Source organism: Hetaerina americana, unplaced genomic scaffold (assembly GCF_022747635.1).
Source record: "Hetaerina americana unplaced genomic scaffold, ioHetAmer1.1.p SCAF_7, whole genome shotgun sequence".
Classification (NCBI taxonomy): Eukaryota; Metazoa; Arthropoda; class Insecta; order Odonata; family Calopterygidae; genus Hetaerina; species Hetaerina americana.
Window position 1 is genome coordinate 11824637 of NW_027287316.1, and position 17703 is coordinate 11842339.

The following is a 17703-nucleotide window of genomic DNA, read 5'->3' on the forward strand; positions in this document are numbered from 1 at the left end:
CAGTTGTAATTACAAGCAGCATACTATACTTAAAGCTTATAACTCGTAGTGAGTACCTAGACAATGAACATATTATATCCATCAAGGGCAAAGTGAACACAATGCTGATTGATAGATGAGTAATTTTGAACTACCATGCTCTAGATCTGAATCACTACTTATCTTCTTGTAATCATTACCAATTATGTGCCACACTCCTACATACAATGCCATAATCTTTTTCAACTATTAAAATTACATTAAAACAATACGCAATCATTGATTTACTAATGTCAGCATTCACTATTCACGTTTATGTGGACGTAACACTGAATCAACTAACTAATCTTTGCAAATATACCTAGACACACAAGAATTTTGACTGAATTCCCTTTTAAATATGAAATTGCAAAACTTGGCACTCCCTTAAATATCACCTAAAGTGGAAACAACAGTAATGTAATAATTTCTTGGAAATCAAAGATTTGCAGTGTGATTCAAAACATTACCAGAATTTATAAATCCACTATTCCTTTGTCTTTGTTTACTTACAGCATTAGTTACTAACCTATGATTTCAAGATCTTGAGATACACTACTTACAAAAGGCTTTACAGTTTTTTCTTCTAATTTATCACCCTTTGGAACCAAGCATTGCAAATCTCAGTGGCTTTAAAAAATATAGCCATCAGTAAGAAAGAGTTAATTCATTCTTTAATTTTTCAACCCACGAATTGGCCCAAAAGACTGCATACATCCATTCTTCACAGATATTGATGAAATATGTCACCCAATGAATGGGTTCATCAGCTATTAACAGAAGTACAATACCCTTTTCAAATCCCTTTTAAACAAGGGCTCCAGGAGTGAAAGATAGCAAGATATTGCTTGGAATATTAGTATTGATGAATACTACATTGTCTCTCATACAGAGTTTAGACTCTAGAAGGCACACACAGAAATATTTTTCATGGGCGATCAAAAGTCTTTTTCAAGGGTTAAAGTGGATTTAGCAATTGCATGAAGTGAAAGCCTGGTAAGGATTATTAGGACCATTTAGGATGAATGGTACAAATTCAGCCTGAATGAATCATGGAGTGACACCCAGCAATTAAAACAGAAGGCAACACAGCGATCGCATCTTAAATATTCTACACTGAGTCCCACCCTTGAGATAATCTTCATATGGCATGCAATTAGGAACCAATACAGTAAAATTAACCACCTCGAACACAGGCAATGGAAGTGAAAATTTACTTCTATGGGTGCTGAATCAATTCAATTCCCTCAGTACACCTAATGAAACATCCAGATGGTTGCTGCAAGCTCTTCTTTTAGCCACTTTTAAGATTCTGCTTATTCTAGTAATGGATTACTCAATAGTAGTAATGTTTAGGGGAGGCGACCAACGCTAAGGTCATTTGCACCATTAGGGATGGACAGGAAAGGGTGAAGGGCGGAGAGAAAACAGGCGTTGGCATTAGACTATTCTTAACAGAAGGCGCCAAGCGGTCCGCAGCTTAACATCCCATCCAATGGACGGCGTACTCACTCAAAGGGCCCTTCACAAAGCACCTAAAGTAGGGATTAAAATACCACTGAAAAATATTCAATGCCACCAGGATTCGATCCAGGGCCCTCTGGGTGGGAAGCCAGTACGATAGCCACCGCATCATCTTGATCCCCGGATTTCTCAATTATCAACACATTTGCACACCTTTTCCTCTCAGTGTAAACAATTAGTAGCTTCAGGACTTTTATTGCCCAGACAGCAGTCCTACTTTAAAAGGTCAAATGATTAAAAGATAACCATCACTCTGCATAATTTGCATAGCATGGTGATACACCCTAACCTTCTGCTTCCGACTGATAAGTCCTGGTGTTCAATCTCTCTACCAATGCCTTTAAACAACCTCATCCAAGCTTTGTTATTTATCTGGCAATTTGAAATTGTGCAGGAAACCAAATGGTGTCCCAGGGACAGGAAATGCCCATTCCTCCCTCAGACCACCCCCAAAGAATATTAATGTCTGAATTCCCCATGCCTATTTTCGGGCAACTTCTGCTCTTGCCTATCAAACAAGCTTATGGATGAATTACTATGGTGAACGCATAACACCTTGGACATGCTCTTCAAAATTTGACTAAATTTTATCATTGATTTAATCTGAACTTTCACTTAAAAGTGAAAATATGGATTTATTACGCCATCAAATTTTAAACTTTCTTCCACAGCAATTTGTTCCCAAATTCTAAATTAATTATCATTGGGTATGCATATGAGTTGGAGATTTTCACTTGCTGTTATAATATCCGAGGGTAAAACTGTATAATAATTCACTGGCGCGAAGTCAATTTTATGATTTTTTTAAGATTAGATTTTTTACAACTTTTCGGCATATAAAAGAAAATGTTGTAAAAATCCGCGACCACATTTGCCAAAAGGGGAAACTATATTTATTTCCACTAATTTAAAATTTCCCCATTCCACGACTCGGAGAGGCGGCAACCAAAATATTCGAACAGCACTTTCCGCGCCGAAGGTTGCACCTATGAAGTTTAGTATTCCAAACTCTTTACCAGTTCCACGTATGGCGGTGGCGCCAAACCATTTCACTAAATGTCAACTAACACCCGCAAATTTCACCGTCATCACGTGATTCAGATTGCTAGGAAGCATTCATCCCCCCTCGACAATACTACATGATTTCCGATACGCATTATGAAAATTCACCTGGAGTTATGTAAATTCAATGTTCACTCACATATGCATATCTGTGCTAAAAGATCAAAATGGTCATGAAATATATCTATTTTTAAAAGAGAAAAACCTCAAGAAAACTACGTTTTATGTTAATTTTCTTGGCGAAGCATTTAAAACCCGATAACGCCGATGTTCAACGTATATAAATACTGAAAAACGCGTTATCTATGTCTCGAAATTGATAAACCACAGTCGTAAACACGAAAACTGGTTCGATAGGAGAGTGTACAACTTTCTTTATACTTAGTCCTAAAAACGAGTGAAATCGTCACGTGGAAGTTTGAGTGCAGTTCCTATGCCTGTGCCACCTGCGGTTTCCCAGGAACTTCGTTTCACGGAAAATCACACCGCTTGGGTTTAGCTGAGAGCACAACAACCGGATTTGAACACGGTACCATTTAGTCTGCCACCGAACGCTCTAACTACTGGCCAACCATGTCGCCTCGAAACTGATACGAACACACGAAATTATGTCCTCCATTTACCATTCCATGAACTGAATAGCTATCTTTTACTGTAAGGAGACACTGCGCAATGTAGCATTGGGTGCGGAACATTTTGACATTTTTGTGGCAAGTAACGGTGTATACAACTCCTCGGTCGCAATTATTGCAATTAAGTTAATGTTCAAACCAAAGTCACACAACCGATAAGTTGGCGAGCGAACCTTAATGATTAAAACATAAGACTTATATATTTCACTGAAAGCAGATAATGATAAAACATTTTTCAAGATTGTCGATTAACTTTATTTTGGCATAAGAACATTCCTCAAACAGCCCCCTGAAAAAATGTTATGCGAACGCTTGGGACGTCCGTGCGGAATGGTCAGTGAAAGAGAGAATATCTACTAGAAATCCCCGAGTTCAAATACCTATTTTACGATATAAACCGGTCTTGTTTATAGTAAATATATTAAAGTACCCGTGGTAATGGAATAGCGAGCTTTCTTAACACCGCTAATTTGGCGAGAATGTCGTGGCGATTTCGCCTGTATCTCCTTGGTAGTAACACCCGTTGGTTCGGGAAAAATTTATCAAATCAAAATACAAATTACGTGGTAAGACTTCTCTAAGATTTCACTTCAGTGGCATAAACATGGGATGCAGAATGCACTCCCGGATGCTTCCGTCGTTTTCACACATTTCTTCTGCACACATGTTTTCTACATACTTAGAAAACAATTTTTACATTTATAATAATATTTATTTTCAAATAAAAAACTTCTTTCTTCATTGTTTCCGGATGCCAAATAATGTCGACAAAACGTAAAACCATTAAAATAATAGAAGAGCAGACATTAAAATTCCAGGAAGGTCGAAGGGGAGGAATTGTGGAATCGAACGATAAGATAATCGCTGCCAAGGACTTTCCACGAATTCCCGCGCGGCTCCTTTAAAAGCCCAGTCAGCGGGAAGGCCGTCGCTTCATGGAGCTCGCTATGACGCATCCAATATTTGGAATAGAAAGATACGGGGGCGCCTGCGTCAAACAAATTCGCCCTTCCTCACACTAAACGAATAATTCGTGATAAAAAAACCCGCAAGTCTTCGTAAAAGAGAGCTTAATGAGAATAATCGAAATAGATAAATAAATAATCGAATAGGTAAAAGGTACTAAAAAGAACCGATGCAGAGAGAGAGAAACAATTCTGACGCCCGCGGGTCCTGTAGAAGTAAAAAAAACACTAATTCCAGAATAAAGCGCGAAAACTAAAGAACATCAGGAGTATACTATATTTCCCAGCTCGCAATCCAATATGCTGCACGCTGAGTGAAAAATCATCGAAGAGTTGCCGATATGAAATGCGTTTGACGACACATAAACATAATATTTATTGTTCGAGCACAGATCGACATTCGCCACCAGTTGTTATACCAGTAAAGACGTGTTCAGGTTGGTATATACGATGGCTAGGCCTCCCACTCCATAGGTCCGGGTTCGAATCCCCGTGGCGTTTTTATTAAGTAGAGTGACATCCCAATCGTGGGTCACACTAATCCAGGGGTAGAGCGTTGGACAACTGACCAGGGGGCCCGGGGTCGATTCCCGGGCAAGTAACTCTGTGCACCTGCAGCTCCACCTATTGGGAAACCATAACCGGCTCAGGGAAAGGAACTGGCCCCCCTACACTGATGTGTGAATTTCACACGCCGTAGGGCTTAGTATACTGGGTGAACCTACCTAACCAACCTTCGGTTTGATTGCTGCCTATGGTTTTTTACTTAATGTATCAGAAGGGAGGTTAAACTTTGGACCCTTTTTGTTAAGAGGAGGTTAATAAGTTTCTCTCCAACCTTCCCTAATCCCTGAAAATCCCACCTCTACCAAATTACCTTATCCTAACTATCCCTAACAAAGCAAATGACCTCGGCGGTCGGTCGGCTCCCTTTTGATAGACTATCATTACCCAATAGCAACACATACCCGAGTGATTGATTTTGATCATGCTGATCACTTCCATTAGGTTTTCAATCAATGTAATAGTTTCATTATTCAATCAGGAACGAAAGACTTCTCATCCACACTAATTTTGACCACCCAAAATAATATTAGATTGATTTCATTACATCACCCACAAATGTTGAAGAGTTGTAACACATATCATTCATGATCTGTCGACTAAACCTGTGACCAATATCATCAACATCTGACAGACAACCTGTGATTGGCAAAAGATTTGATTTTATTCATGATCAGCCAATAAGATTTGTTCACTTACCTGAGTGACTGACTATATGGATCATTCAAAATTTCTCAAGACCCAAGTAATATGATTTTCTCATTCAAGGTTGACCCATCACTAGCGCTCTATTCTCTGTATTTCCCATTAAAATCTGGCATTTGAAAAATCACACGGCTTCAGTGAACTGGGGTGCCCAGAGTTGAACCCAGAATTGAACCCATGACTCCAAGTCAATGGCTTAACACGGCATACTGGGCTACTTCTCCCACATCTTGATATTCCATAGTTCATTCCAAGTATTCATCAATTAATGCTCGTCCACAGCATCGGATCCATATGAGGTGGGACATATTTTACAGATAGAAAAAGTTCGAAGAAAGGCAGCGAGATATGTACTCGGAAGGTACAAAAGAACAGATAGTGTTATGGAAATTTTGGATACACTGGAATGGGAGAGTTTGCAAAATAGAAGAACAAGGAGTAGGCTAGGAATGATGAATAGAATTATTAGAAATGACGAAGCGTGGGAAGATTCATGGAAAGAGATAGAAAAACCAAACTTTAACGGAAAAAACTACCACAGTTTTTAAATGAAAATAAGAACACAAAAAACAAATAAGAAAAAATACTCTTATTTTTAAATAGAATTATTATTGAATGGAACCAGCTGCCTGGAGGTTTGTTTAAGCTCTTTCCATCCAATTTTAGGAGTTTTAAGATTAAGTGTGAAGCAGCCACTGGGTGGTAAACTTTATTGATTAGTGATCATTATACTATTGTACTTATTACAATATTGTTTGAATGAGATGCAGAGAGCATGATAAGTTGTATTGCAAAAGTGAATGATGTGTTAATGGGGCGTGATTATGAACGGTATATGAAATCAAAGAGCGTATGATTATGGACGGAGTGCGGCGATGGACTGAGCATCGTAGGTATGGTGTGAACCCAGACCTTTTGTGATGGTAGAGGTGCCACCAGGACAATTGTCCAATTCCAACAAGATTTATATAATAATAATTCAAATTCTACTCTCAGCTCATCACTGTACCTGCCCACATTTTATCTTCACCCATTCCCTGTAAATCACTCTAACTACCGCAGCAAAAAACCCACTTTATTCATCCCATTTTACAAAAACATTCACTGAATAAACACCCTTTTTAACTTTCTTGCTCAATTCCATTAAACTTATCGGACCTCGATGTTATCTCGTAATTCTCTGTCCTTAGGCTAACAGTTGCAGCCGACTTTTGTACATTTGGCCAAGTCAAGATTTTGTTGACAACAATCCCCTTCCAGTAAGGATACCCCAATGATGATATGGTACTCAGTTGTGAGAATTGGCCATTCAGACCAATTAATGCATTATTTGACTGCGAGCAAAGTCATTGAGGTTATTCCTTATAGCTTGTACCAATAATATTTATAGTACTTCACATGCAACATCAGTTCAATGGGGGTTCATAGCAGTGCAGTTGGCTGAGCACTGGCCTACTCATGGCAGAGTATGGGTTCGATTCCATCACCACCACCCAACCTATCTGATTCTTTTGAACATCAGATCTTCCTGGGATACCACAGGCATTACAATGCAAGGAACTTCCCCCCAGTAAAACCAAATGATGATGCCACACATGGGTGAAAAAATTCTTGTGGAAGTGAAATATACATTGACGAGTGGAGTAGCAGGGTTTTTAATAGACTGTAAAAATCTATACGTTTTCACACCAATGTGTCCAATATGAGACAACATAATAGCTAAAAATCCTGTCAACCAAATAATGACGACTATTTTCCAAGCATAAGACACCGTATGTGGTCTTAAACTGATCCCCAATGATGATGGCCACAATGATAAATTATGTCCCTTGAGAATTTGATTCCTTAGCATGAATGAGGATAACTGGGAAAGGGTCTTGATTAGATTTGGCGTTATCACAATTAACAGGATGGCTAGGGAAATCACTACAACCATTCCTCATATTTCACTAATGTAGCCCACTAACATGTGATTCCTGGTACCACAAAACCTTTTTAACTGGTTCAAAAAATTTAGGACAGTAAATTTTGCTACACAAGGAAATTGTTTGGCATATAATAATGAAAATGCACATAACATTAATCCTGGATTCTGTCTCACAATTTCGTAATGCTAACAATCCACGATTCCCTCACCTTCACTCAGTAAATACATTTAAAATCTGGTCTTTACTCTTGATTCTGCCCACCCAGAAATAGAGGTGTGAAAAGAATGTATGCATATAATTTTCATCTAGCTTAGGCTCACATAAATTCACCCAAATTATCTCTTGCACTTGAAAAGTTGACCCAAGCTGAAGCTATATGTTGAAAGTAATTTTATATTAAAGTCCCCACTACATTTGATCTTGGAAACCGGGCATGAATGACTATTGATAGATATTGCTTGAGGGATACCAACACCTATGTGTCTGTGACCAAATGTACCACTCACTCCGAATCCAGAGTTATAAAAACTGTACCCACAAACAAATCTACTCTGGTGGCACTGGGGTAACATTCTCACACGTCACCCCAGAGATCGAGGGTTCAATTCCCACCTAGTTGTTTTCTACCTAGGAATTGTTAGAGTCATCAATTTGATGTTTAAAAGTTACGTCGAAGAAGGGATAATAAAGTCTCAATCTCGCCCCAAATAAAGTCGTTAAATAAAAAAAGTATTACACCAATCTTCTTCTTACTTACAGTAAACTAAGAAGCTTTATGCTATAGAAGAGAAGTTATGTTAAAAATGGTTTAATAATATTTATAAAGAAAATTCAAAGAAAGCAACCTAACCAAGTGCCAGTCGCATTAATTAAAACAGTGATATCCAATCTACAATGATTAATCTGCATCTGTGAACTAATCTGAATATCTAGCCAAGGCACTGAAACTTTAATCGTTAAGCTCCATGGATAAGCAGTTAACCGGATTGAAATGCAACTACCCTAAATGCTTGCATTAAGTACACGTGAACGTGAGATTTATGTTCTGCTTTAGGATTTGATTGTTTGGTAAACACTTTTTCTCATTCATTTTACATGATGGCAAAACGTAATTTTAAAACTTCCTTGGTGATTCGACACGATAGCATTAGTAAAATGCATCTGTCAGAAAAAAGTCATCAATCATTAACACGATTACGAAAATACAATTATATTATTGAAAAAACATATTAACGATGAAAAAGGAAACTCGGACACAAAAATCAAAAAGGTGATAAGGGAATAAAAATATATCAAGTAATATGCGTTTGAACTCTAAAATATGACTGATCTGCTTCGTTTTAACATTAAAAACCTAACATAAATATGTAGTATGAATAAATTATTAACATACATTTATCAACCCTTTTCATTTCGAGTTCACCTATCCGTTTAAATTGTGGAAAAATATTAATAATCAACCATAAAAATCCAAACAAGGATCACCAGAGGAATGAAAAATATTAAAAATAACAAAAATATTCCATTACATGTTACATTCCTTCCGGGAGTTATATTACATTTACAAAAAATACAATTAAAATAATAGTATGAAATTATTTCGTGGAAATTTTGAAAAACGCCTTATCGCATCTATCAAAATGCCTCACATTACTTTTCCTGGTTCGAAACAACATTATGGCACAAATTAATCAAATATATATTACATTTAAAATTTTAAGACTGATTAACGCGATTGATTAATTAGGCGTCAGTATGCTCTCCTTGACTGACAACTTTTTGAAAATGGCCAATTCCAAATTAAACTTCCTCATTGTAAATACATTTTAACAACTACAAAAACAATTTTAAAACGCTTTGGGCTCATCGTGCAAGGTTATTTACCGAATGTTTTCGTCATTTTTCCACGTTTGGGCATCGAAATTCTAAAAAAAAAGTACGCAAAGCTGCAGAACGCCGCATACGGGGTAGGGAATAAACGACGTGAAAAAAGGTTTCAAGCAAAATTCGAACACAAAGGCGTTGTGATTCCGCGTTCGCAATACGAAGATTTCGTTAAAGCATATATGAGGAACAGTGAGTCTTTGTGAGAATGGAAAATACAAGGAATGGATGCAGAACTGACCATACTCAATAGGAGTACTACCGTAAAAAAGCAAAACACTCACCCCAGCTCAAAAGTCTTCCATCCTCGGTTACGGCAACGTTATGTGCGCACGTGTTTCCCGTGGCCACAAAACGTATTTTCACTCCACTCAAGGGACCAAATTTATGGGGAACCCACAAATTTCTTCCAGAAGTAGCTTTGCAATTCTTGGGGAGTTCTCTTCGACCGATAAGATCCCAATTAGTGCTACCACAGATGAGAAGTGTGCCATTGTGCTCTGACCCCTTCACTTTCTATCGAGGTTTGCCAACATAATGAGATACGTCACGTTAGAATTCTAGTCCGAAAATTATTGCTTAAAGAGTACATAACATATAAGAAAATTAATCAACACTGAAAAAGGCAACTTCAAACCACAGTAAAACATGATTCGATCATACCCTTGCAATTAAGGCTTTTGTTTATAGGCAAAATAATAGTAATCAGGATGTGGTGCACAACCAACACCTGTTTGTTTCAACTAGATTAGGTGTTGGGCATGGTTAAAATGACACGCATGCGTATCACCTACCAACTTGTTTTTGTCAGCTTGATCGACGCCCGTGCCAAAACCATCGCGACTTCCTTCTCCATTATCTGAGGGTTTAGGCGATTCAGGTTTGTCAACTTCTTCGTCGTTTTCTTTCGATTCTTCTAATTTCATCTCCTTATTATTGGAGTCCTCAACCTCTTCATTCTTCCGTTTTGTAGACATAATCACTCGATTTTATATCAATATTACACGGGTAATTCAAGCTATTGATTGCCCGACTCTTCAATAGCTTTCAGGAGCTTACCGGTTATTGTTCCTTTGGCTTTATTCAGTGATATACACGCCGCTACGTGTTGAATAAACGAACTACTTCGGAGTAAGAATAGTGTCTAAGATTATTGGGAGTTGTAGATTAGTGTTTTGGTGACAAGTCCGATTTAAAAAATTAATAATCAGGTATAATTTGGTGGAACGAAATAGTAACTACAGTTTTGTATCGACTGATAATTATTTTTATTAATTTCGCATCCGAGAACCTGTGAAAAACACGAGCGTAACTTCCTTTTATAGTCGAAGGTCAAGCTTCTTTCGAAGCTTCATAACACCTTTCCGTCAAAACAAGGTGATATTATCATCGTATTGCTTTATACACCATACTAGGAACACAATTTCATAGCTATCCCTCAACGAGGAGGTGCTCCAGTGGTGGATATTGTGGAATCGCTCTGTCTCTTTTACAAATAGTCGTTCCTATGAAGATGATAGGTGAGGAAAATAACTCTTCAATCTCCGACAATGGTGACTGTGAATCAGAAAATGTGTGTCGTGACTTCCTTAGAAACGTTTGTCGTCGTGGAAAACGTTGCAAATATTTGCACCCCGAAGAAAAAGATACCTCGGCTGTGGGCTTACGGCAAGAAATAAATGTGGTAAACGGACCAGTGGCAATCATTCAGCCAGTTGTTCAGAAATTGGAGTACACGTTTTGCCATGACTTTCAGAACAAACAGTGTACCCGCAGTGCTTGCAAGTTTGTGCATTGCACTCGTGAAGAAGAGGAGTATTATAAGGTAATTATTTCCTCATCAAAGTGTTCGATATATACCGGATTTCGGTAATTTGTTGCTGGAATCATCCTGAACAATTATATTTGCAAACCCCCATTAAATACCAGATTGAATACTTTTTTCAGAAATAGCTGCTATCATAGGTTATATTTCCCTGGTAATTCCTCTACAGTTTTACCCTAGTCGTGTGTAATAGTTACATTGTAATGGCTGCTTTAAATTTGTAATTTTTACTAACGCAAACAGACTTTTTTATCATAGGAGACAATGAAACGAAAAATGTTTAATATTTTTTAAAAGTTGTTTGATGTCGTAGAATCTTCGAATGAGGAAGGCAGGAAATATTGCGAAGGTTTTTTTTTTGATTAGGGCCGCCCTCGCATTCTGTTTATTATTTTGTGCACGCTTGACCTTGAACCCAACGCGGAGAACGCCGCCAGCCCTTCCGTAGAGAGGAGCTCGTCGCTCCGTGGCCGTTTGTTTTGAAGAGCTTGTTCTGTTTTCCCCACTTGCAAAAGGCAACCGGGGAGCTGCCGCCTCATCTCGTGACGGAAGTCGAAGTCCCCATTTGCAAGGACCATCTCAAAGGAGAATGCCGAAGAGGCCCCACCAGGTGCAGATTCCGCCACCTCCCTCCCCCAGCACCTGCCCCAGACGCCGCCGCCAACGTCCCGGTGTGTGAGGGGGTGGGGAGCGTCGTGATGGAGCCCGTGAACAGAGTCCGGGTGGATGCACCTGGAGGGGGGGGAGGAGGACCCGCCGCAAAGAGACGCCGCCGGCATTGCCCCCCCGTGCCGCAGCCACCCCCTCCACCACCACCGCCGCAGATATTATACTACCCTGAGGCGGGGGCCGCGGCGAGGAGGGCCGAGGCCAGGATGTTGGAGGACGAGAACGCCGTCCTGAGGAGGAGGATAGACGAGCTGAGGAAACAGGTTCGCGAAAATTGCCCCTCATGCATGCCAAACCCCGTGGCATCATTCCATCAGCGGTGCAGCAGGCCCTCCTGGTTCCCAAAACACTTCCTTTTTCTAAATTTTATGATTCTTTTGATTTCGAATTCTCATTATTTTTAATATTCCATAATGTTTCTTTTGAGAGGGTATTTTTTCACCAGAATCAATTCTAGTCATGCTCCAAAATTATTTGATATTTGGAGTGTAAAATATTTCTATGGTTTATATTTGATATTATTGTTTCAGTTCAGTTCCCTTGCATGAAAAGGGGAGTTTGATTCCATTGCTTTATGATTGGTTAATTGTATAACCAAATTAGATGCCACTAAGGTTGAACACCAGCAATTCACATGGCCCAATTAATAAATTAGCTGTACTTATTCCACTATGATACATTTTGAGGAAATCAGTGGCAGGAAGTTGAGTCACTCTAATACCATTGGCATAAGAACAGTAATTCCATCCCCCCCTCGTTTCTGCCACCCTGTTGCTGTTTCTCCATGTCCCATCATTGGCGAAAGCAACATAATTTATGAACTATGGTACAACTACATTTACTAAGTTATGAGATTAGGCAGTCATGAGTTGAGTCATCTTCTTCTGCTGCTCGTAAAGTTATGATGTCTAGTAGAAAATTATAGGCTTTGATGATTAATAGCATAATTCAATAATATGTGTATACTGTCCCCCCTATTCAATGATATTTGAAAAACTTCACAAAAAGAGGATCATTACTCTTGAGAGTCACGGTAGCAATTGTATGCTTGCATAAAAAAAATTCCTGTTCACATAATAATGAAATCTATCATTATTGGCAGATTAGGTTGAAAAGATTAAAAGTAATACTATCAGTTAGCATATTGGATCATGGAGATGGGAGGATGTATATTTGTCGTGGCTTGGTCTGACATAGACATGGACAGAGAAAAATGGAATAACACAACAAGGTTCTATAGGTAAGTGAACCAACCCACTGTAAATTGATATCAAAGAAAGATAATTGTAAAATCACTTCTAATGTTTTTCTGATAGAGTAACAAAAAATGAAAATAGATAATATCCAAATTGGGATTCAATCTGTCTTTATCAATATAATCAATGGAAGGTCACCAATTGATTTTCTGCAAAAGAAATCATTTTGGACCAGGCCTCTAAACTTATCTTTGCATTGAATGCTTGTTTTAAAAATACCCATTTTTATTCTCTAGGCGCATTAACAAAGATTGTCTTTTGTTGTTATTTAATCTATTTTGAATCAAAGATGATATTTACGTAGGTTGGTCAGCTTTAACTCTTGAAAATGTATTTGAAATAATAATAAATTATTATTTTCCACAGCAATCCATTGCATACACCACATGTGTGGTGTATGCAATTAATTGCTGTGGAAAATAGGACGTGGATGCCAGGTCATCATCTTCAGGGGCCACTCAATTCTTAAAAACATGGGAATAGACAAGGAAAAAATCAACAAATAGCCTGAATTATTGAAAAAGTTGTGAAAAGCCACACAATTTACAAATCCTAGACAGGTACTTCATGACTATCACTATATATTCAAATAGTGGCAAAAACGGAATAAAAATATTTAACAGGTAGTGATGATGCCAGTAACTTATTGAGAGGTGGGGCAGTGCCAAAGCATTATAACTTATGGTTCAGCATTTAATTAATATTCCATATTTCTGTTTGTGTGCCTATGTGCTCGGCGTTTTATGATTCAAAATAAGGAATTAATAAATTCAGAAGATTTTGCCAATATTGAGTAAAATTCAAGCATTTTCCATTAAGTAAATATCCAGTATTTGCTATGTTGTCGAATGATTGTTTCCTGAAAAATGCTTAACTATCAATTTCATTATCTTTCATCACAAGACTATATGATTCCAGCCTATGAGGTTGATGGAACAAAAGAAATTGGGAAAGAGTGTCTGTCGACTTGGGATCCAGAAAAAATGGTTATGCTGTAACCAGTCTTAAACTAGTACTTGTATTTGGGAGTTAAAAGTAGAGCTAATCTGGTATCAAGCTCAGCATAGGGCAAAATTCACACATTCGCTGGAGGAATTCCAATACCTTTCCTTGTGCTAGCTGCAGTTTACCATAACATCAAACAGCCTGGCAGGGGATGTCCAGAAGCGTTGCCTAGATTTGAATGCAAGACCCACCTGTCTGTAACAAAACAAGTATCCAAAATATCAAAATAGGAAATTACCTAATAAGAGCAATCAGAAGAAAATAGATAAAATTGGCCAACTAATTGATATCTCATGGGATGTTATATTGCAACTTCTCATATGGAAGACAAATTAATTGACAGTAACTTTTTTTCACCATGCTAAAGAAATGTAGGTTCCATCTAAAAGTCTACTCTCCATCTATGATAGTGGAACCATGGCTCAGGGGGTTGGATAATTTGTTTTGATTGGATCCGGTTTTATTCCTGGGCACCTTGTAATTCATCTTGTAGGAGTTTGAATGGCATTAAGTTCAAGTATGTACATAACTATAGCAATACTTCATTTCAGTAAAACAGTTTCTGGCATCACTTGGTGGAAATTCTTCATATTGAAATTAAATTTAAAATACTTCACTTTTCCACATAAAAAACTTTTATTTACGACCTAGGTTTCGTTATGGTATAACATCATCACCTGATGATGTTATACCATATATTTAGTTATTTAGTTATGTACATACTTGAACTACCATATTTTTACTTACTAGATACAATCTCAGTAACTGCATTCTCACTTTCAAATGCTCCGTCAAGTCAGTCCTTCCCTTAACATAAACTGTAAGCTAAGGTTAAGTTTAGATGACTACAACACTGCAGTTTTTATTTGCACATTTCAGGTGCAATTACTTTAACATTAGAATAAAAATCACTGAAGTAGATTACGCTGAAGGCTATTAAAAACTGGTATAATGATGAGTATTTTATGAGACACCAGGGGGGATTCAAAATGCATATTCTCTATTTGTGAAAATATCAGCAAACCGACAACACCAGATTATTATTCTGCTCACAAGACAATTATCCTTGTATATTTTTTGTATCACTTCTGATTTGTGGAGAATCCTAATTACATCCATTGCTTATATCCATTGGCATTGTGGCTATGGAGTAATAATAGTATGCGAAGAAAGAGCATTGTAAAAAATGGCACACGCTATTTTGCCAGGAGAAAGGTTAGATAAATGATATTAAATTTGTATTCTGCCTTTGGAAGTTAATGTATATACTGGTGTCGAAAGCGAAGTATTTTAAATTTAATTTCAATACTTCATATCAGTATTAACTTTCAACTTTCACATCATTGAGGAACAGAGCATCAATATTTCAAAACAAGGGTTTAATAAAATGTACTTGTCCAAGTAATTTCTTGATTGTGCCCCAGTTGTCATGGATTTTTCGTCTCCAAAATAGGATATGGTCTGGTTTTGCAATAGGGTCCTCTGGATGCTCTAATTTAAACTTTCCATGAGAAGAAATCTTCATCTGAAGCACTGGGTCACCATGAGAAAGATCCTGTCACTGATGTGTTCAACCTGATGCTCCATCTTGAATAACTACTATGGTAGCTATAAATAAATATTTCACTAGAAAAATCATACAGAATGAATATAAAAAGTATAAAATTCAAAGAGAATGAGGTATTTACTTGAATATTGTTTGTTCAGTGGAAAAATTAAATGCTTAAAAGTCTTGATTGGCTTCCCCACTATTAATTATATTAAAGGTTCATTCATCACATGGTGTAAAAACTAGTAGCTTTATTTCAAACTTACTGCAATGAGGTTGCATAAACCTATTATAATGAACAGGATTCAGCATATCAATATGTGCAGTATGTATTCATTGTAACTAAACAGAAATTCATTGTAGCTCATCTAAGCCATTTAGTTACAGCTGATCACTTGATGACCTGGATGTGATACTGTTTCAATATGTCATGCAAGAGAAGAGATAACAACCAAAAAAACATTTCCTCGATGAAAAGTGACATTGCCATGCAGCTCGGTGATAAAGAGGTTCATCTTTGAGCAGAATGCATGGATTCTCATTCCGTGAATGATCATCCTTGTAGGTGACTGGACTCTCTGCCACAAATGAGTTCTTACTGGAGCAAAATGCCCAACTGCGACTGAGCAAGCAAGCTGCTGCTGGCACAGTCACGGCAGTAACGGTACCAGCGGTAGCCATAACCAGTGCTGCAGCTGCTCCTGCCACAGTTCAGGTGCATCAGCCACTTGGAGGACAACCTGCAACCAATGGTGCAGGTCCTGCACAACAACAGACAGCGTTGGCGTTGCGTGCAGTGGCAACAGTTCCGGTCTCCATTGCTACAGTTACACCAACCCTGGCTCCAGTGTCAATGGCTCAGGTTTGCATTTCTCTGAATCTTTCAAGCCTTTGCTTCTTTCGAAATACATACCATCACAGGAGAATCCTTTGTAAATTATTTTTACTCCTTCATAAACACCCAATGATAAGTTACAGCTTCATCATTAACACTACGATAAATTCATTTTGAGCTTTTGTTTGCCTGCTTAAATCTGCATCTTTCCAACAAAGAGATCAGTTATTGATAAATGTTTGGCCTATGCATATATATGTACTTCTTATTGGATCTTAACAAAAACTCGAGTCTTTAAAATTATAGAACTCCAGTTATTCTGCTTAAGGCCACCATTTTTCAGCACAATTATTAGTAGTATAGTGAACCATATTATCACTTGAGAAGTCGAGTGAATTTTACAATTAATGAAGTCTTCCATTTCTTTGCGCTATGCAGTTTTATATGATCAATTTGCTATTGTGCATTGAATGATTGTGTATAATTCAGTTTAGTAGTGATATATTTTTCATTAAGTTAAACTCATGGGTAAGTACTAAAATCGGTACTTTTTTTATTGAAAACAGTATTAGATGTTACAAGATGTGCACCCATGCCTTGCATGGACACTTGAGTAATTGAAATGGTAACAAGAAAGAAGGTATCAAATACATCACTTTGCCCTTTAATTCACATAAATGCAGAACCCCACTTAAGTTCCTTTTATAATGATAAAAACTAACAAGATAGACTTCAAAAAATTTAACATTGAATATCTATGTAAACATTTGCATTGAACTGTTGAAAAGTCTGTTATAATTATTTTATAGATGTGCAACATCTTTAAAAGTGGCATAATAAATGTAAATTAAAAACTCTCCTCCAATCTGGGACTGCAGCTTCACAATGTCACTTAAATTGGTCACAATGGCATATGTGAGACACAGCTGTGATTAAAGCATGACTCTGCTGTCCCCAGGTGTCAATGGCATCAGTGAGCATCGCACAAGCACTTCCAGTGGTCACCATGGCTGCTGGGCCTCCGGCCCCCGGGAGGCCCCCACCTCCCCCTGGCCCAGGGCCCGGTGCAGGAGGACAGCCCCCTCCTCCTGGTGCTGGCCCAGCACCAAGGGTGGTGGCACCACAGCCAGGACCTGGACAGCAACAGCCACCCTGCCCACTGTCCATCAGTGCATCTTCACCCCTTGTCTCATACTCCATTGTAACGCAAGGGATGAGGCCTACCCTCCAGAGTGCAATGCCTCCTCGATGAATGTTTTCACCCTTGTGGGTCCCAAGCCAT

The 17703-nt window shown here is 38.1% G+C and overlaps 2 protein-coding genes across 2 annotated transcripts in view; one reads left to right on the plus strand and one right to left on the minus strand.

Moving 5' to 3' along the window:
• The window catches only part of LOC139696805 (protein RCC2 homolog), a 29786-nt gene extending 19424 nt beyond the window's left edge, over positions 1–10362 (minus strand). The window contains exons 1-2 of the mRNA XM_071595664.1: positions 10077–10362; positions 9567–9798 (exon numbers count right to left, since the gene is read on the minus strand). Of these exons, the coding sequence (XP_071451765.1) occupies positions 9567–9798; positions 10077–10259 (415 nt within the window). The 5' untranslated portion in view covers positions 10260–10362. The remainder of the gene's footprint in view (positions 1–9566; positions 9799–10076) is intronic.
• Positions 10363–10423: 61 nt separating this feature from the next.
• LOC139696806 (zinc finger CCCH domain-containing protein 10-like) lies at positions 10424–17673 on the plus strand. Its single transcript, XM_071595665.1, has 4 exons — positions 10424–11107; positions 11623–12039; positions 16152–16448; positions 17380–17673. Exons 1-4 carry the CDS (start codon positions 10790–10792, stop codon positions 17671–17673), a joined length of 1326 nt encoding a protein of 441 aa, XP_071451766.1. The 5' UTR covers positions 10424–10789.
• The last annotated feature ends 30 nt before the right edge of the window (positions 17674–17703 follow it).

What these genes read in the sequence shown, in the direction of transcription:
- LOC139696806 (XM_071595665.1), top strand. Translation starts at nt 10,790, where the DNA reads ATGAAGATGATAGGTGAGGAAAATAACTCTTCAATCTCCGACAATGGT. An exon ending in AAGAAGAGGAGTATTATAAG is followed by an intron (nt 11,108 to 11,622) that starts GTAATTATTTCC and finishes CACTTGCAAAAG; the next exon opens with GCAACCGGGGAGCTGCCGCC. An exon ending in CTCCAGTGTCAATGGCTCAG is followed by an intron (nt 16,449 to 17,379) that starts GTTTGCATTTCT and finishes TGCTGTCCCCAG; the next exon opens with GTGTCAATGGCATCAGTGAG.